Raw genomic sequence first — 26,847 nt, forward strand, 5'->3', positions numbered from 1 at the left:
ATTTCTCCCTCCCACCTTCTGAATCATCTCAGTGTCCATGATCAAAGTCACCCATCTGATTAGCAATCTTCATTCCATCTGCAAACTTAATTTCCTTTGGTCATGTAATGTTAACACATCCTTGGGCATAATACCAAGGATTAGGACCCTGACATCTTTGGGGTCTACTTTTCTACCCACCATAATAGCTGATTGCTAAATAGATTAATTTATTATCACTTGCCAATTTGTGGATTGGGCTCCAAGCATGGAGGTTGTAGGACCGATAATTATGTTAGCTTTCCATTTTTTTAAAAAAAAAAACTGTTTCCCTGAACCTTCCTTACTCTGGTGGGTTTTGCTCACCGTCTCACAAACATGTGGCCACATTTGTATTTCCCTGACTGTTCTAACAGTGCCTGCCTTGAGTGATGCTTCCACTGTCTCCCGGTCTTAATAACTTCCAAGTTTCAGCTTTGGTCCCATTTCTTTTGGAAGCTTATTTGTTCTGCCCTTTCTGCTCCCCATCTTATCTGAAATCCTTTAGCTTTTTCAGTCTGCAGCAATTACTTATATCATGTTTTATAAATATTTACTTATTGATTGTGTGAGTTTTGGCAGAAAGCCTTATGGGTTGGTTCAAAGTGGCTCTAAAACAGTTTGTTTCCCTTCAGAAGCAAAATGTCATTCCACTATTTCAAGTGCTTATCTGAAATGTTGTATGGTTTTGTTTATTTCAGAGACTTGAAGATAGAAAACTTGCTGCTAGATGAAGACAATAATATCAAGCTGATTGGTATGACTTTTTTTTTAAAGCAAGATTATCCTTTAAGTGCTGTGTTATCTATTCTCAGTTATTTGTTTCTGACTTTGAAAATTATCATGATCTATCTCTAATCCCCAGACAATACTTCTAGTTCACCTCCTTTTACCTGCAACATTTAACAATGGTTTTGAAAAAGAAAATTAATTTGAATAATTTAGACATAAAACATGTTCTTAGGATTCTTCAAACTTCTGCTTCTCTGTTAAGTCAGATGGAGCTGAACTTTTATAGGGGTTCTTTTTATCTGAATTCACGAGAACGCTTCTTAAAAATAGTGGAAAATAGTTTGGTTCAGAAATGCTGCCCTTAGCTTGGCCGTGCCTTACTTTACTTTTCAGTGAATGTAGAGGCACTGAAATAAGGGGGAATGTGACCTACCTTCTCATTTTAATATCCTTAGCCAAGCCCTGTAGTACACTGATGGTCGTGCAAAGAGAAATCCCCACCCTTTAGAGGTCTGTCCCAATCAGAAGGAGGGTCCAGGATGGAGTGAATCATAATTGGTTCACAAGTCAGGGTCCAGAAGAGAATTCACTCCATGGCTTATTCTCTAGAATTTCTGCTTTTGTTTGCCTGTCTTGTTGCTCTTGGCAAAATCTCAGGGCATTCATTTTTCCACCCAGATTTTAGCATCATCTTTTATTCCTTTCTTTCTTTTCCCACCTCAAGTGCAAGTAATTTCTTCCACCTCAATGGCTTGAAAAAACTTTATATTAGAAGAAAAGAGAAGGATCAATAGAACTTTGTGAATTTTTTCTTTTTTTTTTTTTTTGCGGTACGCGGGCCTCTCACTGTTGTGGCCTCTCCCGTTGCGGAGCACAGGCTCCGGACGCGCAGGCTCGGCGGCCATGGCTCACGGGCCCAGCCGCTCCGCGGCATGTGGGATCTTCCCGGACCGGGGCACGAACCCCTGTCCCCTGCATCTGCAGGCGGACTCTCAACCACTGCGCCACCAGGGAAGCCCAAACTTTGTGAATTTTAACTTTTGTACCCAAGAAGGAAATTTTGTTTGTCAAATACTGAAAACCATCTCAAGACTTTCTAAAACATATCATTCAAGTGACCAATTATATTCTTTGGGAGTCCAGTTGGCTTCCAACCCAGTAACAGTCAAGAGGCTGCAAGGGACTCCAGACCCCTTGGCTGTGCGATTAGGCACCACTGACAGACGTTGATAAATACACCCATTATTAGGAGATTAACAATTAAGAGGAAACCAGTTTTTTTTCCCCAAAGATTTTATAGGAGGTATTGTTAAAAGATTCCTGGATGATTCAAATAATTTTTTTTTTAAATCAGATTGTTTTACTACTGCATTTGAGTTGTCCTGAGAGCCAAATGCAGCAGCGCTAAACAAGGCAGACATTGAAATGCCTGCAGGATGTCTTTCTGGTCCTGGTTTCCAGGATCTGCGGCATTAAACAAAGGCATGTCCTGGTGAGGGACGGAGGAAAGGAGATTGTTTTTTAGGTTCCCTGGCAGGGTGACCTGGAACTTGTCTTTGGCAAGTGTGTAGGTGACAGTCACAGAGTTGCCCTAAAGCTGCAGAGATTGTAAGAGAACAGGTTGTGTGAAGGCTGGATGTCCATGACCGTACGAGTAAGAATAATTCACTTCCCCTGCGCACCGTCTATACCGAGACTGGTAATTCCAGCAAAGAGCAGGCCACCGGCAGGGGGTCTCCCTACCCACCCAGCATCCCCTACACTGTTTCTTCCCTTCACTTTGCCTCCCTGTCTGCCCCTGTGCTTGCTTTCCCTTCTCTCTCTTCAAATGATAGCCCTAGACGACCATTTGTGAGAGTATACAGTGTTGAAAAGCACAGATCTTTCCGTTGCTGAGAAGATCCTCGAAGAACCAATCTCTGTCAACAGCAGATGCATTTAATAAGTAGCTCACAGATTGGCTGCATAATAAACCCTCTTAGAGGAGACCTGTAAAAATAAGATGAAGACAGGATGGACCTAAATTAGAGCCCACAGTTGCCTTGGGATGAGTGGCGCACCCTTTGGATGCTGGGGACCATTTTACTCAGTCATCATCTCCCAGCTTGGCAAATGCTGGATTGGTACCCACGCAGGGATTTCGGCTCATCCAGACAAAATGGGCCATGTCAGAACCTGGAATTCCCAAACTTGCTGGAAAAGAGGCTCTGATAATTAGATGTCCCTTTGTTAGAACTTTTCACTTGGCGCCTACTTCTCTCACGATCAGCTAAAACCAAACTCCTAATGGAAGGAGACATTATGCCATCCCAGAGGGCAGCTGGGAATTGCGTTTTGTTTAGCAGAATCTGTGTTTCCTCATTTTTTTCATAAAGAGGAGGCCGAAGGAGGGGAGGGAAGATGCTGGAGGCAAGGAAGGCCCACAGTGTCTTGTGGGTTTTCTTGCCCCTGGGTTGGGCAATTTGGATCAAATGTCTCTACAACTGTCCTTTTGCAACTTGAAAGTCCTTTGAACCTTTTCTTCAAAGGAATTACCTAGTTGTTTATTCAAAGGTTGATTATAGCTATTACCATTTTCTCTTAATAGTTTCTCTTTGAAATAATCTGATTTAAATAAATTTACTTAAGCCATGTAAGCCCTGTTTCAAGTTAACTAGAATTAGCTGGAATGAGATTTGATTTAATCAGGATCCTTCCCCCGCACCCCCTTTAAAAAAAAAAAAGCAGTTTGATGTTTTTAGTTTAGTATAATCTTAAAATGTATCAGCCACAACTTAAAACGGTTTTGCACTTCAGTTTTCCAAAACAGCGTTCATTTGGACGACGTCTTTTCAAATTCATTGTGTAGCTCCCAGAAAATTGAGTGATAATTGGCTTATGCGTTTACCAAATCTAATTGAGGCAGACCCATGTGACATTACTGGGAGGCCAACTTCTCCCTAGTTTCACAATTCTAATTATAGGCATATGTGTAAAATTTTAATAATTACAGTTATGAATGTGAAACATATTAGTTATTTCTCTACAATATATTTTAAATTAAACCCTTTCGGCTAGGTCAACATAAGTCACTTAAATATAGATTTTATCTTCTCCATTCCCCAGATCCTCTTCTTATTTATCTTCTTGAAACTTAAGACAAGGCAAGACGCTGTGTGCACAAGCTTGCCTGGGAGCAAAGGGGGTGATCTGGTCTCTTATCTCCCCTCCCCTGCCCTCTTTTAAGATCAAGCACTTTGTTGTAGACCCCAAGTCAGGAGGTGAGAGAGTAATTGAAGGAGTTGTGGGTTTTTTTGTTTGTTTGTTTGTTTGTTTTGCGGTACGTGGGCCTCTCACTGTTGTGGCCTCTCCTGTCGTGGAGCACAGGCTCCGGACGCGCAGGCTCAGCGGCCATGGCTCACGGGCCCAGCCGCTCTGCGGCATGTGGGATCTTCCCAGACCGGGGCACGAACCCACGTCCCCTACATCGGCAGGCGGACTCTCAACCACTGCACAGTTAATGGAACCCCACGGAGATTCGAAAGGGAGGCTTTTAGTTTAGGGGCTCTTAGGAGATTGGGCCTCTAACATGACTGTTAAAGAAATATTCCTTGAAATGTTGGCCCGGTTAATATGATGTGTATTCCATGGCGCTGCCTCTCCATCTTACCAGAGTGGGTGATCTTCACACACTGTTTGCTTCCTTAAATTTCCTTTGGGAATTTTAAACGCCATTCAGTTTAAAGCTCAATATGATTTTTCTACTTGTGATGCCCCCACTTCTCCTACTTCAGTGATACTACAGGGTGGGACCTGAGAGCAGGGCCCTCAGATCCTTTTGAACAGAGATCTCCTGCTAATCCAGGAGAGCCGTGGAGCCCCGGAAGGGCCTTTTTGGGCAGGTTACGTGCGGCCTGCTAGTGCAGGCTGGGCCGATGGGAAAAGAAATCGGGGCCTTTTGTCCCCCTATTTGTCAGGGTGGGAGTGGAAGAGTAGAGAGCAGAGGAAGAGAGGAGGAGGGAGATTAAGAGGAAGGAATAAAATCATATTTTAAAAAACTCTCCCAAACAAAGGAAGAGTCAAGTATGTGAACAGGCAGCATTCCTGGTTGGTTTCCTCACCCCAGTTTTGGTTCTGATTCTTCATTCGAATCTTGAGCTGAAGAGTTTGGGTGATCGTCAGAGCCTTGATGTGTTTTCAGAGCTCTGCTTGGATGGGGTTCTATTTATTTATTTTTAACATTCTATTTATTTATTTTTGGCTGCTTTGGGTCTTCGTTGCTGCACGCGGGCTTTTTCAAGTTGCGGCGAGCAGGGGCTACTCTTCATTGCCGTGTGGACCTCTCATCGTGGTGGCTTCTCGTGTTGCGGAGCACGGGCTCTAGGCACGCAGGCTTCAGTAGTTGTGGCATACGGGCTCAGTAGTTGTGGCTCGCGGGCTCTAGACTGCAGGCTCAGTGGTTGTGACGCATGGGCTTAGCTGCTCCGCGGCGTGTGGGATCTTCCTGGACCAGGGCTCGAACCCACGTGCCCGGCATTGGCAGGCGGATTCCTAACCACTGAGCCACCAAGGAAGTCCTGGGGTTCTGTTCAGAAGCGCTCTTTCCTTATACGGCTTACACCAGCGACTGTGGGGAGAAGTTTTGGTGGTGCATCTTTATCCGTGGTGTGTGAGTAGCTTCGCGGACTCATAGCACAGACCCACCCTGTGTCTCTCCTTTCCTGAGCTTTTCCGCAGCTTTCACGAGAGCCATGGCTTTGCAGGTGGAGACGTGTTAGCCTCAAGGAGAAAACAGTCAACGAAATTAGATGTATATCTTGCCAGCTGAGAAAGTGCGAGGGTTTTGTTCCCGATGTGGAGCCTGTCTCTGACCACAGCCCCTTTCTGACTGAGCCCCGGGGGCTGAGCCTTCTGTTTGGGGACCAGAACCATAATATTTACATTGAAGTTCAAAGGAGGAGCCATGCTCTTAATTCTTCAATCAATGAAGATGGAGGAAAGATATCAGATGAGCACCTAACACTAACAGCCCTCTAATGACCTGTCAGTTACAGGATCTGTAAGATCAAAAGTAAACACAGCACAAAAGGCACAATGGACACAGTATGGCTTTAGATGTGCTGGGCGCTTCTTTCTTCTTCCCCCCCGGCCTTAATCATCCAGGACCAAAGCAATGCTAGGAGGTCATTTAGTCTAGTTCTCATTGCTATCTTTCTGGCGTTATTTTTCCGACCAACGCTCAGCGTTGTCTAAATTGTTGGTTGTATTTTTCCCCCCTCGTCAAATCACCATATGTTGCCTCATGCATTAGGAGCATTTTTAAGAGACTTGCATGAAATGAAAGAATTCAGCCAAAAAAGTCAGCTCTAACTGGTGGGATCGCATGTCACCTGGGGTGACACCAACCCCAGCCAGAGAAAATCAATCTTCCTTCGGCTTTTTCCCACTTGGCCACTTGGAAGCCAGCAGGCTGACTCCAAGGACTTCTGCTCGTTTTCTCCTTCTGCCTTTAGTCCTAGAAAGCAAGCCTGTCTTTTTTTCTGGATGACTCATTTCCAAGATTTGATGAAAATATGTTTTGGTTCAACATACTTTTTAGCTCTCTCTGGATTTGACTGTGAGGCCTGATAGAAAATGTTTCCAGTTCAGCAAGGGAACTTTTGTCTTGAGACCCATACCCAGAGGTTACGGTTCACAGCTGCTGGGTTTCCTTTTGGATGTGAAATGATGTGTTAGCCCGAGAGAATGTTTCCTTTCCTGCTGCTTCCCCCAACCCTCCCCCCTTTTTCATTTCCATGGTTTTCTAATTCAGGGCTGGTTTTGTCCTCCCCTCTTTGCAGACTTTGGTTTGAGCAACTGTGCCGGGATCCTGGGCCACTCCGACCCGTTCAGCACACAGTGTGGCAGCCCCGCGTACGCCGCGCCCGAACTCCTTGCCAGGAAGAAATACGGCCCCAAAATCGATGTCTGGTCCATGTGAGTTATTGAGCTTCTAAGACTGAATGCACCCTCCTGCTGTCTCCCCTGTTCCCTTCTTATGAAATAACCTTTGAGTATTTGATGAGCATGAATTATAATTATAGGCTCTGGGATATATATGCAGTGATTCTTTGGGGTCCTGATTTCCACCTCTGTTCTTTCTGTCTTTTCTCCACCAACTGCCCGAAAGGCCTTTATCAAAATTCATTAACGTGCCGGAAGGGAAGAAAACAGAGCCGTGCCCTCGCCGAGATCACGTTCTGGTTTCACGAGTCACTCATATCCTTCCCCTGCTTGGAGTCTCCCAAAGCTTTTCACCAGCATCAGCGTAAATCCCAGCCTTGCTGCCTGGCCCCAGACCTCATGGGTCTGCCCACCTCTCCTGCCTCTGCACCTATCACCCCACCCTCTGCTCACGGTTCTTCACACATGTCAGCTTCTGTTTTGTCTTCCCCACCTCTGGGCTTTGCACTCGCTATTTCTTTTCTTTTATTGAAGTAGAGTTGGCGTATAATATCATATTAGTTTCGGGTGTACAACACAGTGGTTCGACATTTATGTATATTACACACTGGTCACCACAATAGGTCTAGCAACCATCTGTCACTGTACAAAGTTATTGCCGTATTATTGACTATATTCCCTATGCTGTAGGTTACATCTCAGTAACTTATTTATTTTATAACCGGAAGTTTGTGCCTCTTAATCCCCTTCACCTATTTTGCTCAAGCCCCCCCCCATCCCCCTCCCCCCTGGCCAGCACTCGCTGTTGGTTTTGCCTGGAATGCCATTTCCCAGCTCTTTGAATGGCCCGTCCACTCCCACATTCCAGTGTTAGTCCAGTGTCACCACTGCAGAGTCCATCTCTTGTTCCGGGGATGCCAGCACCTGGCACAGAGCCTGGGCTGGAGAGGGTTGGAGGGAGGGAAGAAGGAAGGTAGGAAAGAAGGAACGAAGGAAGCTAACTGTCCCCTTTGCTCCTCAGGACAACCTGTGAGGCCGGCTCTTACCCTCTTTTACACAGACAGGAGGGCAGCTCTGTAGTTAGAGTGGCCCAGAGCCACCCAGCCTGTAGGTGTGGGAGCTGCGCTTTGCCCTCAGGGCTCTTCACGCCTCAGCCTGAGCTCCCGGTTCCTTCCCTCTCTCCAGAGGATGTGTGAAGGCTGCAGGTAGAGAGGGTGCCGTGTGCTGCTGACTTGCTGGGGGCCACTGGGGTAGGGGGGAGTGGCAGAAGGAAGCAGAGGCAGAGGATACCTTCTCTTTGAGGTGTGCTGGGTGGTGTGACTGGCAATGCTAATCCCAGACTCTTTTTATACTGTGCCCAGACGGGCCTCAGAATCCTTCTCAACACAGCCCACCAGGCAGCCAACACCAATGGATCAGAGTCAATACACAGGTGAAATCCATTCTTGGTGTCATAAGTGTCTGGTACGTAATCTGCCCTTAATAAGTATTTACTTATTAATGGGTGAATATGAAAGTTTGAGTCTATAATCATTCTCTCTCCTTAACAGTTAGGGTACGTGTTTAGGCTAAATAGAATGCTTTCAGAGGGATGATTTGTGTACAAAAAAAAAAAAAAAAAATGTGGAGAATGAGGAGTCTGAAAGACCAGGGGCTCAGGGGTGTCACGTAACTGTGGTGACAGGCAGTGGGGTGGGCGACATAGTGATCAAAGGGAAAGAGAGGTTGGAGAAGAGGTGACAGTTTGCTCTTGAGGTCCTGCTCTAGAGGGGACTGGATAATACAGTGTCGTCCCTGGTTGTCATGGTGATGAAGCTCAGCCTGTGTGAGAGGGACCCTTTCTGGCCCGTGACTAACAAAGCAGGCATCTCCGCAAAGTCTAGAACTGCTGGTAGAAGGAAGGAAGGAAGGAAGGAAGGCAGGAAGGAAGAAGGATTGTCAGAGCTGTAGGAGAGCGCCTGGCCTTATAACCAGCCTGGGGTCACTCGTCCCCTTGTGCTAACACTAAGATGGGGACAAATCATTTATCCTGTGTGGGGAAATACAAAGGAAAATGAAAAGCACAGGCTGCAAAAGACAGCACCATCTGAGGGTCAGTATTAAGCTCGGACTTTGTTCCTACTTCTTCTTCTGAGTCCCTTGACGTGGGAAAGGAATCCACATTTAGTGACCACAGATGCTCCACTTCTTAGTTTTGGGGCCCCATGATTAAAATAAAGGGACTTGGGACTTCTCTGGGGGCACAGTGGTTGAGAATCTGCCTGCCAATGCAGGGGACACGGGTTCGAGCCCTGGTCCAGGAAGATCCCACATTCCGCGGAGCAACTAAGCCCGTGCACCACAACTGCTGAACCTGAGCTCTAGAGCCCGCGAGCCACAACTACTGAGCCCACGAGCCACAACTACTGAGCCCGCGCGCCACAACTACTGAAGCCCGCATACCTAGAGCCTGTGTTCCACAACAAGAGAAGCCACCACAATAAGAAGCCTACGCACCGCAGTGAAGAGTAGCCCATGCTCGCCGCAACTAGAGAAAGCCCGCGCGCAGCAACGAAGACCCAACGCAACCAAAGATAAATAAATTAAAAAATAAATAAATAAAATAAAGTAAAGGGACATGGTCCATTGCCACCTGCTGTGTCGCCATCCATCCAGTGATTCTACCCAGAAGTAATGGTGGCCTCGGAGGAGGGCAGGTAAAGGGGAAGCTGCAGGAGGAATGGAGATGACCCGAGACCAGGATGCCCGGACTCTCGCCTCCCGCCTCCACCCTGGCTGCTGGCCTGGTGGGGCTGTGTCTGGGGCAGCTGGACACTTCTTTGCTAACCTCCACTTAATCGCATTTTTTTCCAGAAGATGATGTGCAGCTGAAAGTCTCCTGAAAGCTCTAATAGGGCCAATATTCTTAGTCATGATACCATCAAGTAATGTATGTCAAAGCCTTTGATAAACGGTCAGACACTTTACAGACACTGGGCTTCAGCTGATCACGGCAAAGCTCTGGAGGCCCGTGTGGGATGCGTCCAGGTAGACCAGAAACCGCAGCCCCTTGAGTCCCTGTTCTGGTGCCCTGAGGTGGGGAGTTGAGGTGGAGTAAATTCTTACCCTTGCTCAGCTACAAAGGGTCATGTTTTATTCCTTCTTAGAAACAAGGCTTCCCCAGAGCAGCTCTGTGTTAGCTGACACTCTGGAACATTCCCTAGGGGATGAGACCACATGACCCACACCTAATTCACAGGGATGGTATAAACTCGGCCCTTTTTAGAAGCTGTGGATAAAGCTTGAAAAACAAAAGGAAGCTATGTGAGCCCTATATTGGCTTACTAGAGATTTGTTCATTCAGCAGATATTTGTGGAGTCAGGCCCTGTGCCGAGTTCTGAGTGCACAATGGTCCGTCCTGCTCCTGTAATGATCACTGTTAACCCTCACATACCTCCCGCTGAGTGACGAGCAGCGTTCCAAGGGCTCTGCGAGTTTTAGCTCATCTCGTCTGCCTCACAGCGCTTCGAGGGAATGCTTTGTTGTCCCACTTTACAGATGAGGACACTGAGGCATGAAGAGCTGAAGGCACTTGCCCAGATAACACACACAGCTTGTGTGCGATCAAGCCAAGATGGACCGAGGGGGTCTGACTCTGGAGTCTGCCTTTCATCGTCACCCTCTACTGTTTCTACTATGTTGTGCTTCCTCTTGTAGGATTTACAGACTAGTGGGGCAGACGGACAATTTTTTAAAAAGCTGTAAACTCAGTGCGGTCATGGCTGTGGAAGAAGTGGGCGGGATGCAGGGAACAAGGCTGGGGGTGGCCTCTTGAGAAGACCTCAAAGCCAAATCCTAAGTATGAGAAGAATCAGCTATGGGAAGAAGAAGGTGTGGGAGAAGGCTGTAGGCAGACAGAACAGGATGTGTGAAGGCTGTAGAGTGGGAAGGGGTGGGAAGGGGTTTGAATTTTGCCCTAAAGGTAGTGAGAGACTATTGGACAATTATAAGCAGGTGGGTAACAAAAAGTTATGGATTGAATCGTGTCCCTCCAGAAAAAGGTATGTTGGAGTCCTAAACCCCAGGACCTCAGAATATGACCTTACTTAGAGATTGGGTCTTTAATGAGCTAAATGAGGTCATTAGGATGGGCTGTAGTCCAATATGATTGTGTCCTCACATAAAGGGGAAATTTGGACACTGAGAGAAGACTATGTGACAATGAAAGCAGGGATCAGGGTGATGGATCTAGAAGCCAAGGAACCCCAGATGGCCAGCAGACCACCAGAGGCTCAGGGAGCAGCAAGGAACAGATGCTCATCCACTGCCCTCAGGAGACACCAACACTGCCACCACCTTCATCACAGACTCTGCGCCTCCAGAATTGTGAGATTTCCTTTGTTTAAGCTCTGCAATCTCAGGAAAGGTGAAAGGTGAGTAAAAACTCACCACTCCCAGGAGCCATTCTCCTTCCCAGTGAATCAAGTGCGCTAATTGACAAGTGAAACGGACTAGCTGAAGTCTTGGTCACCCCCACAGCCCCCCAGCAGAGGTCACCAAAAGGTCAGACCATATACCGAAGTCTCAGTCCTTGCTGTTCCCCGTACATTATTGGCTGCATGAAAACCAGAAACAAAAGAAAACCACCAACATGTAGAATTTCATTCACATAATGGTGGGAGAGTCCCTGGAGCAAGAGAGGACAAGCCTTGGTGCAGAAGCACTTTTCAAGATGCCTCTGTGTTACCTTTTCTCATGTCTCTTTGGGCAAAGTAGAGTGCATGGCCAAGCCCAGAGTCAAGAGGAGAGATAGATTCCACCCCCTGATGGGGGAGTAGCAAGGAATTTGTGGCCTTTGTCTTTTTTTGTTTGTGTGTTTTGCAATTGAACATACTTATCTACTCCTATGGACAAGTGTGTTCCCCCCCAAATTCATATTTTGTAGCCGTAACCCCCAGTGTGATGGTATTTGGAAGTGGAACCTTTGGCAGGTCATGAGGGTGGAGGCTTCATGATGGCATTGGTGTTCTTTTAAGAAGAACTTGCTCACTCCCTGACATGTGAGGACACGGGGAGAAGGTGGCTGTCTACAAGCCAGGAAAAGAGACCTCCCCAGAACCTGGCCACGTTGGCACCCTGATCCAGACTTCCAGCCTCCAGAACTGTGAGAAAATAAATTTCTGGTGGTTAAACTACCCTGTCGGTGGTATTTTGTTATGGCAGCCCAAGCTGACCAAGATACCTGCTTATAGGTGACCTAGAAGTCTCACCTGAAAACAAATAGAGCATGTCAGGAGGCACGGTGCTGAGAACAAATGAGGATGCCCAGCTGGGTTAAATTCAAGAAGGCATCAGAGGAGCCTTTAATCTGCTCCTGAGGGATGACATGGAGTTTGCCAGATGGAGAAAAGGAGGGGAAACTTTCCAGGCAGAGGGAACAGCCTATGCAAAGGTGGGAAGTTGTGAAATGTCTGATTCCTCTTGCTCTTAATCTTGGAGAAAACAAAACTTCAGAACCTTCTTTGAGAGATTAATTTTCCACTGCTTTGGGATGTTTGTGTCTGAGACACTGTTAGGTTTCTGTTTGGTGCCCACGACTTTGCTGGCGGCATTGGAAATGGAAAACCCAAAGAGAATTTAATTTTAAAGGCTGTTTAAAAAGAGAGTGAAAGTGGGACCAATTTTCTCCCTGGGTCAGACACCAGTATTATAAAACATCCCTTTTATTGTTCTGAAAAAATAAAATGAAGAGTTTGCTTCCGAAATCAAAGCAAACTCCCATCTCCAGAGGTTTTTTTTGGACCTTGACAGGGGGATGGGGCCTTTCTTCAAGACTTCTGACACTGACTCAGGAAGAAAACCAGCTTGTCATTCAAGGGAAGCTTGGGAAAGAAAGCTCTTCCCCACAAATGGAGCCCCCAGGATCCTCCTCCTCTAGTGAATCAGGAATTAACAATGGAAATGGAAAAAGACATGTGCCATCTTGGAGGACTCCCGTTATTTTCAATGGTCATTGTTTTTGTATTTGAACTATATATGAATACCTTTTTTTTTTTTTTTTTTTTTTGCCGTACGCGGGGCTCTCACTGTTGTGGCCTCTCCCATTGCGGAGCGCAGGCTCTGGACGCGCAGGCTCAGCAGCCATGGCTCACGGGCCCAGCCGCTCCGCGGCACGTGGGATCCTCCCAGACCGGGGCACGATCCCGTGTCCCCTGCATCGGCAAGCGGACTCTCAACCACTGCGCCACCAGGGAAGCCCTATGAATACCTTTAAGATCATTCGCTTCTTTCCTTTAACCCCTGTGAATGAAATATCTATATCTCTATCTCCAGTGAATTTTGAAATTTCAGACACAAAAATTAAATATCCATTCTGGTGCAGTGAACTTTTTTTATGGCAACTGACTTTTCCTCAGAGTGGCATATATGCTAATTAAAAAAAACCTTTAATGCAGATGTACTTTTGAAATGAAAAGAATTCAAATTAACTTAATTTTCAAAATATTACAATGCTCTTGGGAGAACTTCCTTGAATCTCTAAGGGTAGGGAAAACAGAAAGTGAGAGTTCTATCCCCAAAACATTGAGAATGCAACATTTTTTCACCAAAGTCGCTCTTTGCTTTCGTGGGGGCATCTGAGGTGAGGGAAGCATTTTTGTGAAGACCTGGTACTTAGTGGAGTGTCCTGCACAATACACCCAGACCACCTTCCTAGGCTCAGTGAGTCTGTTTTCACTTTGTGGGAAATCTCTGTTCCAGTGCTGTCTCTTTGGGTAGACAAGTTGGCCGAGGGGTGTCATCTTGTTCCCAGCCCTACTATCCCCATATAGACCTAAGCATTCAGGAGGGAGAGCGGGAGAATTTGTTCCAGTCCTCAGACTCTGTTTTGTAAAAGTACTGCCAGACACCATCAGCTACTTCCAGGGCTCAAATCTGGAAGGATAGCATTTTCTCTTCATTCAGGCCCCCTTAAAATGAAAGATGGCAGGAGAAGCAGGCAGAAAGAGGAGCCTGATGGCTTCTTTTGGGTAGTTTAGAGCCTTTGACTTTTAAAAGAGAAGGTTTCTTTAGCTTTTGAGCTTTTTCAGTTATAAAATACACGACTTTTTTGTTTTTGTAGCCAGCACGTGCATTTAAAATAGAAGAGGAAAAGGAAAAGTGTGTGTGTGTCGGGGGGGGGGGGGGGTGGAAGCCTTAAAATCCACAAGAAAATGATTTCTTGCTGAACACAGACCATTGAATGGAGCAGTTGTGAACTTTGAGATTTACCAAATGGATGGATCTGTTCCTGCTCTGTTTTTAAGACCTTAAATCAGAAGTTGTACTGAAAACTGATACTGAAAGATGGAAGGCTATTGATTTTAAGTGGAGAGTTTTAATTTTTCCAAGGCAGTTTCTTTCTTGAAGAATCACACAGAAGCAAGGTGTGTCAGCTGAAGGTTCTCTCAGCTTCACTCTGGTATAAACTGGGCTGCCCACCGGCCCTGTGAGAACCCGTATCCACACCCTCCCCTGACACCATAGCTCTGCCAATTGCTTTGTCCCTTGTGTCTTGTTAAAGTTGCTGACTTCTCCAGGGAGCTGCGACTCTATGTCTTTCCTTTCAGAGATGCCAGGTGATACCCCAACTTTTCCTCCAGGGAATATTTTTGTGTTTCGGATTAATATCAGGACCACCATTTGGCTCCTGATTTAATCCCAAAGATTCCACATTTACATTTCCTGGGGCCCCTTCCTCTCTTCTTCCAGCTGCCCTTCAGTGGCACTTTTTCCTTCTTTCTTGACATCACAGTATTCCACCTGGCCAGTCTCTCTGGATTTGCTTCCATCCTTATTTCTTTCTGCTTGGAAAACCCTGAATTGTATGTGCTTGTTGCCCTCCTTCATCCCAGCATCTCATTACTTTCTTTCTTTAAAACTACCTGTGGTTCTTGGGGGCCCCATGTCTGCCATGGAGAAGCTAGAAAGCCCATGGGCCGTGTTTCAAAAGACACATCAGGAAATTCTGAGCATGTTTTGAAATTCCTACTAATTCTATGGGATTACAGAGGTTTATAAACCGCATTCCACATTTTTCCCTTGGTATTCTCACATCCTTCTGAAATGTCAAAGGGACTGGATTTCTCTTTATCCAGATATTAAACGTGTATGAAAACTCTAGGGGAGGGGAATTAAGATGCTCAGTCTGGTTTCCCTTTTCAAATCTGCTGAGGCTGTAGGACTATTAATGTACGTTTCTATTATTATTTGGCAATAAGGTACAAATATAATGGGAGCTTTTTATCTCTCGTTTTTAAAAGTTTTGTGATGAAATGACAGGTCACATTTATCAAGCAGTAAACTTATGCCAGGCACAGCATTCAGCACTTTCTGTGGCTTAGTTCATTTGACCCTCATACAGCCTGAGATGTAGGTACTATTATTATCCACGTTTTATAGATGAGAGACGCTGGATGAGAGAGCTGGGTCTTCTTTACAGATTTGTGACTGTTTTTTGTTGATGATAAACTCCTCCAAGAGAAATGGAAACCTGGAGTGAGTTTGGTGAAATAATCAGGTAGAATTACTATAAAAACCACTTGCTCGATCCTGGTCTGACCACAGAGTTCACGGGCACCATTTTTAAGACAAGCATCTGCTACCTTTATCTGTGGTCACCGCCAGATCGTGGAGAGGGGCAGTGACTGGAGGAGATTTTTTTTTGGGGGGGGGGCTGCTTTGGGTCTTTGTTGCTGCACGCGGGCTTTTCTAGATGTGGTGAGCGGGGCTACTCTTTGTTGTGGTGCGCGGGCTTCTCATTGCGGTGGCTTCTTTTGTTGCGGAGCACGGGCTCTAGGCGCGCGGGCTTCAGTAGTTGTGGCACGCGGCCTCAGTAGTTGTGGCTCGCAGGCTCTAGAATGCAGGTTCTGTAGTTGTGGCACACAGGCTTAGTTGCTCCGCAGCATGTGGGATCTTCCCGGACCAGAGCTCGAACCCGTGTGCCCTGCATTGGCAGGCGGATTCTTAACCACTGCGCCACCAGGGAAGCCCTGGAGGAGATTTCTGTCATCTTTTGCAGCCAGGGGTGACAAGGAGACAAGCAGTTTGACGTCTTAAGAACTCCTTGAAGGAAGAAAGTTCATAAAGCTTTTAGAGTCAGTTCTCTGACCCCATATCACACTCACCAAACTTCTTCAGTTGGATCCCCGTCCCATTACCATAACATGCTACCTTATGTAGCATTCTGCACTATTTCAGGCACTCCACCTGTCACAGGATGCTCTGTGTCCCTAAAGATAAAGGGAAATAGAAACGGTCATAGGGCGATATTCGTCAAACTTCAGTATCGTTCACTCTTCTTATAACCCCGCGTGTTGACTTGTGATTTTTATTTAAGTTTTACTTATTGTGCTTGCATGTAAAATTAAACTCCTTTTGGGTTTCCCTGGTGGCGCAGTGGTTGAGAGTCCGCCTGCCGATGCAGGGGACATGGGTTCGTGCCCCGGTCCGGGAAGATCCCACATGCCGCGGAGCGGCTGGGCCCGTGAGCCATGGCCGCTGAGCGTGCGCGTCCGGAGCCTGTGCTCCACAACGGGAGAGGCCACAACAGTGAGAGGACCGCGTACCGAAAAAAAAAAAAAAAAAATTAAACTCCTTTTATTTAGGGTCCTGTAGAAATGAAAAACCAAAACTCATTTACAAGTTAAATCTAACCAAGACTAAAAGAACCCCCAAATATTCAAATGAGCAATATTCACTAAATGCTAAGCCTCCTGTGGGTGGGAGCTGAATTGCTGTACGCGGTCTGAGTGTGGCTCTCACCGCTGGGCACAGGCTTTCTGAGCTGCTCAGTCCCAGCTTGTGATCACTGCACTCACTCACCACTTTTCACTCTTTGAGTGGCTTTTAACCTTGGGTGTGCACGGGAAGCACGTGGGGGGCGGGTGCCCACCCCCAGAGTTTCAAACTCAGTAGGTCTGGCGCGGGGCCCCAGAATTTGCATTTCTAACAAGTTCCCAGGTGATGCCTCGGCTGCTGGCCTGAGGACCACACTTTGGGAACCACCACACTCTTCAGGTAATCAGGAGGCTTTCTTTCCCACAGATATAAGCACAGAGACATCACTGACAAATTAAGTCCACCTCTGCTCCGTTCTCATTGGCCTATGATAATAAAGGTGATATATGTTAGCACACACCTTAATAAAAGTGTGTGTTGGTAAACACAAACGCAAAAGCAGGCACTGCAGTCAAGTGTGTACAGTTGGAGGGTGACTGGGTTACATGGCGGCCGGCCCATGTCCCTGGTTGGGCTTTGTCAAATATTTTAGTATTGTCACCACAAGAAAAGCAAAAGTAGGACTGCTGAGCCCCTGAAGTTGTGTCCCTGGGCCTCAGTTTGAGAATCACTGTATGGGTTGGGTACCGTAAAACACCTGTGGGAAAAATGATATTGTTTAAGTACCAGGCTGTTCAGCTTTAGGTGTGAGTGTCAGAGCCAGGATTAAGGCACACAGAGGTGAGCGGGGACAGGATTGACTGGTCGTGTCCCACAGCCAACCGGTAGAAGTTGTAGCCTTTGGCCTTCGTATCTGAAGCCCCTCCCCATGCATTGCCCTGAAGGGCCCGAGCTGCCTTACGGAGGTTGGAAGCTGTTTGAGGTTCTTCAGGGGTCTCCAGCAACAACCTCGTGGAGTGTCTCATGGGGTTTCCATCCATAAGAGCCGTGTGTCCAAGACCCCTTTGATGCAAAAACGATAAAATTTGGAGGCCCTCTTAGTTCTCCCCTCTCATCAGTCTCCAAGCGTCCTCCAAGCAAGGATGGTTGGCTCTGCCTCAAACAGACCCACAATGCAGCACTGCATCCCAGTTTCTCAGACAGGTTACATCCCCTAACACCCCTTCCCTCTGCCCCCAAACTGGCTCTCCTCCCAGCTTCCTGTCTTCTATCACGCTCACCACCACCATCCGGCTTTCCATGTTTGCATCTTGCATCCCCTTCAGACGTCTCTATTGCTGATTTGCCTTTCTCTTTCCACTGCACGCCATCCCTCCCGTTCAGACTTTAATAACAACATGACACAGTCTCCTGCTCATTCTGAGCCCCCATCCACTTAATGCCAGGTGACTACTCCCCACATTATCTGGCCATAGAAGGTTTATTCACCCAACATCTATGCTTGTCCTGGGAAACGTGTTCCACTGAGCACACACAGGAAAACGCTGCTCTAAACGGCTCTGCATGTGCTTTGTTCATTCTTGTCCCCATTTCTTGGTCTACACAGTGTTTCCTCATATCCAGCCGGCCAAGACAGATAAGCTCACACACATATACTTACCCCTGAGAGGCCTCCCATCTTCACGTACTTATTATAGTCCTCTGTCGCCCTTAATTCCACTCCTCTGGTGTCAAGGGCAGCAGAGTTCAGCATTTTCGTACCCCCTCTGCACTCGCTATTGGAAAGAACTGTGCTTGTTTATTTGTTGACTTGCTGGCTGTCAGCCTTCACCCAATTCTAAGTCCAAGATGGCGGCTCCTTGTCTGGCTCCCCACCCGCCCCAGAGCCAGCATCTATTCCACTGCCTGGGGCAGAGAGCCGACCTGCAAGCATCTGTGGAATGAATGTTGACGTATCAGTCAGGAGCTGGGTCTTGGCATATGCCTGCAATTCGAGAATGATCTCTAGCTGGAGCCTGTGGGCTCTGTACCTGTCCTTCTCCAGAGCGCTGTGATTCAGAGGCGCCTTGGTGGAATCGGGCCCCAAGGGTCTTCATTTCAGTCCGTCTCATTGGATTTGTTTTGACTGGAGATCCTGTTGCCTCTTTTTAAAACATTCCCTTGGGCTCTTTTGAACACTTCAGACCTCTTGGCAGGCAAGGCATTTCATCCCCATCAGGAAATCTCATCAAAATGATATTAGGATTTCACATCAGGAAAATAAAAATCCTCCAAGAGATGTTGCTGCTCTCTAGCTTGGCTTTGGATAGAAGTATAGTTAAGCCCGTTCGGAAGGTATTCTGACCACATCTGAGATACTGGTCCAGAGCTGGGTGGCCGAATCTCTCAATAAAAAATAAGATAGAAAATAAAAGTGGGAAAGAGACTTCCTTTCCCCTCCCCACCCCCAAAGGAATTTCTCCAGGGTCAGGCCAAAACAGAACTCAAGGGAAGAGCAGAACACCAGTGTGGGCTCTGAGACTTCTGTCTCAAAGGGCTGAGTGGTAGCCAGGCACGCCGGCTATGCCGTGACTTGACCTCCTGGGCAGGGTCTTGCTGTGTAGTTTTTGGTCTGGCCTCCTCCAGGATCCACCTTTTAAACTGTACTTGGAAAACCACATCACGGCAGACCTACTTTTATTCGAGGTTCCTATTTATATGAGGTTCCCCAGGTATTTTTCACATCATTTGGTCTGGACTTCCTTCCAGAAGGAAGGGACATAGTTTCCCCTCCTTACTGGGATAGCTCTTGAAGCTCTTTATTTATTAATTTTTAATTTAATTTTATATTGGAGTATGGTTGATTTACAATACTGTGTTAGTTTCAGGTGTACAGCAAAGTGATTCAGTTATACATATATCCATTCTTTTTCTCATCCTTTTCCCATAATAGGTTATTACAGGATATTGAGTAGCGTTCCCTGTGCTATACAGTAGGTCCTTGTTGTTTATCAATTTTATATATAGTAGTATGTATCTGTTAACCCCAAACTCCTAATTTATCCCCCCCTTCCCCTTTTGGTAACCATAAGTTTCTATGTCTGTGAATCTGTTTCTGTTTTGTAAATAAGTTCATTTGTATCATGTTGAAGCTCTTTAACCTCTTCTGATTGCCTGTGCAAATCGTCAGAGTTGTGCTTTCACCCACGCCTTGCACATTTGCTGTTTCAGAGAAGAGCTGAGTGTTCTAGAAAATGACCAGGAAGGAGCACCGCGGTGGACATGAAAGTGGCAGGACTGCAGCTTCCCCAAGCCCATGTCCTCTTTGTCCTCCTCTCCCCGGGGTCTTCTTCTGGTCTCATGCTCTGGTGTCTCTCTTTTCAGAGGTGTGAACATGTATGCCATGCTGACCGGGACCCTGCCTTTCACGGTGGAGCCTTTTAGCCTGAGGGCTTTGTACCAGAAGATGGTGGACAAGGAAATGAACCCCCTTCCCACCCAGCTCTCCACAGGTAATGCACCTGCCACTCCGATTCAGGGTCCAGGGCTGCACTCTGACCACTGGAAGCAGTGTTTGTTTTGCAGCACTGGAGTTAGGACGACCCTCTGATTGTACTCGGTCTCTTCCTAGTATTAAAGCTAAGTCGCAAAATATGGTTGGGTTTCCCATCCCTAAGGAGGCACTCTCCTCAATCCTTTCTTTTTCCGTTGTAATTCTGAACCCCTAACTTCCTCCTTCAGCACAAAATACACATATCAAAAGGATCGTATAGTCTCCCTTGGAAAAATACTTTCAGGCTGGCTTGTTTTAAAACTCACCATATTATAATGTTGACTTTGAAAAGAATTGAACATCACGTTTCTGTTGTGTCTTCCTTAGTCAAGTCACTGTAAAGAAATATTAGTTTCATTCAACTTTGGTCTGGGATTTGTTTAGCAATGTGAGTTTTTGAGCCTGTTCAGGAGCTTTTAAATATATATAGGTTTGGTTACTTGATTAAACCGAAGCATCAGGTGTGTTTGGAAAGTACACTCAACTTTACCTGGTTCACGTTTCAGTAAACAGTTCGTATTAAGGTTTGGTTTCAGATCCAGCAGATTAGTACAGTTTGTTCTTTGGTTTGTTTCACAATTCACTTCAAGTTCCTGGCCTTGGCTTGGCCTCGACATTCATTTAATGGGCTCCTTAGAATAAACTCAGCTTCACTAAGATCAGGCATGTGGCCAAGAAAGAAAAAAGGAGTAATTATTTAATTTCAATGTATGAAACATGGTTAAAATATAGCATTTTTGTTTGACTGCTATCAGGTATTTTTTTCTTGAGTGTTTAAAGCATCCATGAGGCTGACCCGGAATTTAATGCTTGCCAAATGGCACCCAAGATGAAATGCATTCCTATAGGTAATTATCTAATTCGGTTCATACTTTCACCTCTGCTGGGGAGGTTCGAATCTCTGGAGGCTGAAAGCAAAGCAGGCATTACGTACTTAGAAAGATGAGTTACACAGTTCTGTCGTTGTAAAAGAAATAGTTCTGTACCAAGAGCCATAACTCCTGGAGTTAGAAAATGTGAAAAATGTTGATTGAATTGTTATCTTTATGTTTTAGAGCTTTCGGAAATGTTGAAAGTGCTGCAATGAAAGCACATTCATTCATTCCTTCCATATTTCACATTCATTCACTTATTCCATGAATATGTCCTGGGCATCAACTCTGTGCTAGGAATGCTCTAGGCACCAGGAGAATAAAACAGTCTCTACCCTTATAGAGCATACCTATCAGCAGGGGAGGCAAAAAAATAACATATAAACAAACACGTGTGATGTTTAATAGTTTAAATGCTCTAAAGAAAATAAGATAAACCAGGATAAGGGGATAGAGAATAAAGATAGGTTTTTGTTGTTGTTGTTTTTTAACCAATTACAATTTTTAAGCACCTTTTTGTTGTGGTGTAATTGTGGATTCACATGCAGCAGTGAGAAATCATACAGCGAGATATGTTTACCCTTCACCCAGTTTCCCCCATTGGTAGGATCTTAAGTAACTGTAGTTTAATATCACCACCAGGACCTTGTTAGAATCCACTGAGCTTATTGAGATATGCCTGCACCTGTGTGTGTTGGTGTGTATTTAGTTCTATGCAGTTTCGTCACACGTGCAGAGTCATGTGACAGTACACAGTCAAGGTAGGGAACAGTCCCAGGACCAGGATTCCTTGTCCTACCCTTCTTTAGCGACAGCCACCTCCCTGCCTCCTAATTAACCCCTGGCAACCACTAACATGTTCTCCAACTCTATCATGTGTCCTTTCAAAAATGCTGTATATTTATATATATATCACTTTTTGTCACTCAGCATAATTCCTTTGGGACCCGTCCAAGTTGTTGCATGTATCAATCCTTTGTACCTTTTTCTTGCTGAGTAGTAGTCCATGGTATAGATATACCATAGTGTAAATATTCACCCATTGAAGGACAACTGGTTGCTTCCAGTCTCCAGCTACTATGAATAAATATTCTGTCAACATTCATGTACAGGTTTTTGTGTGAACATGTTTTCATTTCTCTGAGATGAATGCCTAGGAGTGAAATCGCTGGGTTGTATAGTAAGCACATGTTTGGTTTGTAAGGAACTGTTAACACTCCTGTTCTGAGTGGCTGTACCACTTGGCATTCTCTCTAGCAATGTGTGAGTGATCCAGTTTCTCTGCATCCTTGCCAGCATCTGATACTCTCACTACTTTTTATTTTAGCCATTCTGATAGGGTCTAATGATACCTCATTGTGGTAACAAAAAAGATTTAATGTTTATAAATAAATTCAGTCTTTCAAGGTAGTCTCTTTAAGAGTTATATTGTCATAAGTACTGCCATCTTTCAGAGTGATTCTGAAGTTCCTCTTATGATTCAGAGCCTGTTTTGTCTTAAGTGGCCCAATACAAAGAACAATAGGAGGTTGTTTGTATCCTCATGCCTGGAAAAGGCAGACAGTGTTCACTTTGAATCCCAGTGAGACCCTAAAGAGCTGGAGCTGCGTCTCACTGTATTAGTCAGGATAGCCCAGGTTATGCTGCAGTAACAAACAGCCCCCAGATCTCGGTGGCATAAGACAGCAAAGATTCTCTTTTTTTTTTTTTTTTGGTCACGCCATGTCGCATGCGGGATCTTAGCTCCCCGACCAGGGATTGAACCCGTGCCCCCTGCATTGGAAGCACAGAGTCCTAACCACTGGACCACCAGGGAATTCAACAAAGATTCATTTCTCATTCCTGCTTTATGCCTGTGGAGAGTTGGATCAAAGGTCAAAGGGTTCTGCTCATTTTAGTTAGTCAGGGTCCCAGACCAATGGGGCAGCCACCATTTCAAATGTATCTGATGCGTGCAGAGGGAAAGAGAAATCTAGAAGGTCTCTTGTCAGCAGTGAAATCTTCCACCAACATTCCACTCATAACTCCTAACTTTCTAAAACATGTCACATGGCTTCACCCAGCTAAAGGAACTGAGGAAGGGCAACCCTACCATATATCTGGAAGGCAGAAAGCCAGAAATATCCGTTGACCAAACAGCATTATCAGTGAGAGCCACAGGCTATAGGAGGAGGAGTGGGGGCGGGGGGTGGGCAGTGGCCCCTGCCATCGTCACTGAGGAGGGTTGGGCAGCAGGGCAAGGAAAGGTAGAGTAAGAGCACGAGGAAATCAGTCTCATTACTTCTGAACCAAACTTGTTTTTACTCCAGTACTGTTATCTGGCCTTAGCAGTCTAGGCTCTAAGTGTCTTCTGATTGTGACAATTAATTTTACCCTTAAAGAAGTAAAAGTTGCACCCCTGAAAATGTTAAAAAATAAAAAATCCAAAGGAAATTCCACAGAAGAAAAATTAGAAATGTTCCAAGCAATGTCAGCATCCCTGGAGTTGGTGTCCAAGCTCACGTGGCTCCTGCGCTGGGCAGACAGTTTTGACTTTGGCCTTAAGCTTTGTGTGTGCTTGTTAAAGGTCTTCACATTCCTACAGGATGCTGTGGTCTTGACCGGTCAGACATGAACAAGCATGAAGTGCATTTCTATATCTGATTTTACGATTAAGGAATGTGGACATTGCCCTCCCCCTTTTATTCTTTTACCATTGGGATATGTGTATATCTACTCAACTTGGGCTTTAACCCTTTGTGCCAGGTACAAAACATAGCGTTGGCACATAGTAGTTGCTCAGGGAATCTAAGTCTCTGGCACTTGTGTTAAAGTGTGTGGTCTGGGAAGGCAGCCCATAGATTCATTTGAGTACTCAGATATGGGATCTGGCTCCATGCGGTAGGGCCCAGAGCTGTGCCCCAGCTGCTGAGGAAGCTCAGGTCATCTTGTTTACAGAGGGAATGACTTCAGTTTGGGGCATCAGCCACTGCCCTTCCATCAGCCCCCTGCTTCTCCAACCCTTTGTTCTTTGCACCTCGAGTTTACCACTTCTCCCTTCCACCGTGCCTGGCCCACCTTCATTTGTGATACCGTATGATACTGCCTTGTTTACATCCCAGAATACAAGCTTACAGTAACAGGAGTAGCTGTCATTTACTGAATGGCCATTGGTAAGTGCTTTTCATAGCACCTCCTGTTCTCAGAACAACTCTGTAAGGTAAGTTCTATTATTCCCAATTTATTAAGGAGGAAACTGAGTCTCGGTGAGGTCATATAGCTTCTCTGGTTTTTCATTTGCATCTGCTTGACCCCCAAACCTGAACTTCCCGACTATACTGGGTTGCTTCCCTATCTTTCTTTATGTTATTCAGTATAAGATGCCTCCACTCCCCTCCCCATCCCAGATTTGGTGGTTTTATCTGTTGTCCTCATGTTTTGAGTAATATCAAAATTGAAACATCCAAATTGAGGATATGCCATTTTATTGTGTCTCTCTAACACATCTTTATTAATTTGATGATTCTATCATTCATCCTTTTTTTGAGAATATTTATTTGGTTGCGCTGGGTCTCAGTTGCGGCAGGCGGGCTCCTTAGTTGTGGCTCACCAGCTCCTTCGTTGCGGCACGTGGGCTCCTTAGTTGCAGCATGTGGACTCTTAGGTGTGGCATGCATGTGGGATCTAGTTCCCTGACCAGGGATCAAACCCGGGCCCCCTGCATTGGGAGCATGGAGTCTTAACCACTGTGCCACCAGGGAAGTCCCCTATCATTCATGTTTGTGATGATCTTTCCACGTCTGTTGTATAATAGCACTCTTTTTTTTGGATTAAGTTGGAAAAATTTTTGCCATATTTGAGCTGAAAAAGAGCACAGTGTTATTGCCCTTGTGAGTCTGTTCTGCATGCTTTTGAAGAATTGCCTCTTTTCTCCACCATGTAGTTTGAAAGCTTAAGCTGTTGGGATCTTGCCAATTCTGGCTTCTAGACAGTTTCTCTTTCTGATTGTTGGTGCTTGTACATCACAGAGTTGTGAATGCCTTTCATGGTTTTCACATTTACCTTTTCATCACTACACCTCAATGATGGCACCTAGAATATATTCCAGACACTCAGTTAAGATCTAGAGGGTTTTGCACCATGAAGTCACTGAAGTGATGCTGAAGGTGGGGTGTTAGCATTTGTGAGGGTTGAGCCAATGCCAGTTAAGATTGCTGAGATGGCCAACAGGCACATGAAAAGATGCTCAACATCGCTAATTTTTAGAGAAATGCAAATCAAAACTACAATGACATATCACCTCACACTGGTCAGAATGGCCACCATCAAAAAACCTACAAATAATTAATGCTGGAGAGGATGTGGAGAAAAAGGAACCTTCCTACATTGTTGGTGGGAATGTAAATTGGTGCAGCCACTATGGAAAACAGTATGGAGGTTTCTTAAAAAACTAAAATAGAACTACCATATGATCCAGCAGTCCCACTCCTGGGCATATATCTGGAGAAAACTCTACTTGGAAAAGGTATGTGCACCCCAATGTTTACAGCAGCACTATTTACAATAGCCAAGACATGGAAGCACCCTAAATGTCCAGCAACAGATGAATGGATAAAGAAGATGTAGTATATATGTACAATGGAATATTACTCAGCCATAAAAAAGAGAATGAAATAATGCCATTTGCAGCAATTTGGATGGAGCTAGAGATTGTCATAAGTGAAGTTAGTCAGACAGAGAAAAACAAATATATGATATCACTTACATATGGAATCTAAAAAAAATGATTTAAATGAACTTATTTGCAAAAAAGAAATAGACTCACAGGCAGAGGAAACAAACTTATGGTTACCAAAGGGGAAGGGCAGTGGTGGGGGGAGATAAATTTGGAATTTGGGATTAACAGTTACATAGTACTATATATAAAATAGATAAACAACAAGGCCCTACTGTATAGCACAGGGAATTATATTGAGTACCTTGTATATAACCTATAATGAAAAAGAGTCTGAAAAAGAATACATATATTTTTATATATATATGTGTGTGTGTGTGTGTGTGTGTGTGTATACACACACACACACACACACACACACACACATACATATATATGAAAAAAAAGATTTCTGAGAAGCCTCAACTGTCCAATAATTGTTGTTGCTGCTTACTCCTGGGAGGTGATGAGGAAGGAGCTTCAGGTGTGGGAGACCCCAGCTGTCGTCCCATGGACGGCACTGGAGCAAAATGTTTGATGGCTTCGTCTGTCTCCTGCGGCTATTTCCCTAGGCACAGTGTCAGGAGCTCACACAAGCCAGTCCAGACTTTGGAAAAGCTGAAGCTCATGGAGGTGACAGGTTTTGCACTGGAGGAGTGCGTACCTTCTGTGACATGGAGCACAGGCAGGGAGTGCGCCCCGTGTGGGCCATCCCTATGCTTGAGCCCGAGTGGAGACCCCAAGCGCTAGCCTAGAAGACGGGCTGGGACTCATGGCTGTGCCCCCCATGGCTTTCCAGGACAGTGGAGAGTATTTTAATCCCTTTTGCTCATGAGTCATAGGGATATTCAAGACCCTAACACAAACTTCAAAGAGCTGTAAGCATGTTTTCTAAGTCCTTTTTGGATAGTAAGGCAATATTTGTGATGTCCACAGAAAGAAAATTCACCAGTAGAGATCTGAACTAAAATTACTTGTGCTCATCAGCAATTTGTGAAGGCGCAGAGCGCTTGTTCTGAAAATAGAACAAAAACACACATCCAGTCTGTTCTTAGCTCTGTTCTTAGCTTAGTTAATCATACTCTGAGAAAGCCTGGGTTGCTGTTCAGGTCCTTTGAGGGTAAGCAACAGAGATGTCTGTAAAAGAAACATCATTTACTGAATAGCCTCCCCGTTTCAACTCATTTAGCTCACATCTTTTTTTCTTTGACCAATAGATGCCCCGATAAAGCAAATAGAAATGACCTTACAATATAGGGGAGGTGAGAGAAGGGAGATAGAGGTTCCAACAAGAGGAACCCCTCTTTTGAAGCCCCACTTGCTTTTCAGAGCATCGAAGAACATTTTAGAAAAGTTTTATTTGGAGACCCAGCTATAAAACTTAGAATAGTTAATGTGCCTCATTGACTGTTCTCGCATCTACGCATGTATTTTTACCCAC

The 26,847-nt window shown here is 45.4% G+C and overlaps 1 protein-coding gene across 1 annotated transcript in view; it reads left to right on the top strand.

Moving 5' to 3' along the window:
• Window positions 1–26,847, top strand: part of HUNK (hormonally up-regulated Neu-associated kinase) — a 112,883-nt gene that overhangs the window by 58,282 nt on the left and 27,754 nt on the right. The window contains exons 3-5 of the mRNA XM_067739337.1: window positions 720–775; window positions 6,570–6,705; window positions 19,673–19,800. Of these exons, the coding sequence (XP_067595438.1) occupies window positions 720–775; window positions 6,570–6,705; window positions 19,673–19,800 (320 nt within the window). The remainder of the gene's footprint in view (window positions 1–719; window positions 776–6,569; window positions 6,706–19,672; window positions 19,801–26,847) is intronic.

This window comes from Pseudorca crassidens, chromosome 5 (assembly GCF_039906515.1).
Source record: "Pseudorca crassidens isolate mPseCra1 chromosome 5, mPseCra1.hap1, whole genome shotgun sequence".
NCBI lineage: Eukaryota > Metazoa > Chordata > Mammalia > Artiodactyla > Delphinidae > Pseudorca > Pseudorca crassidens.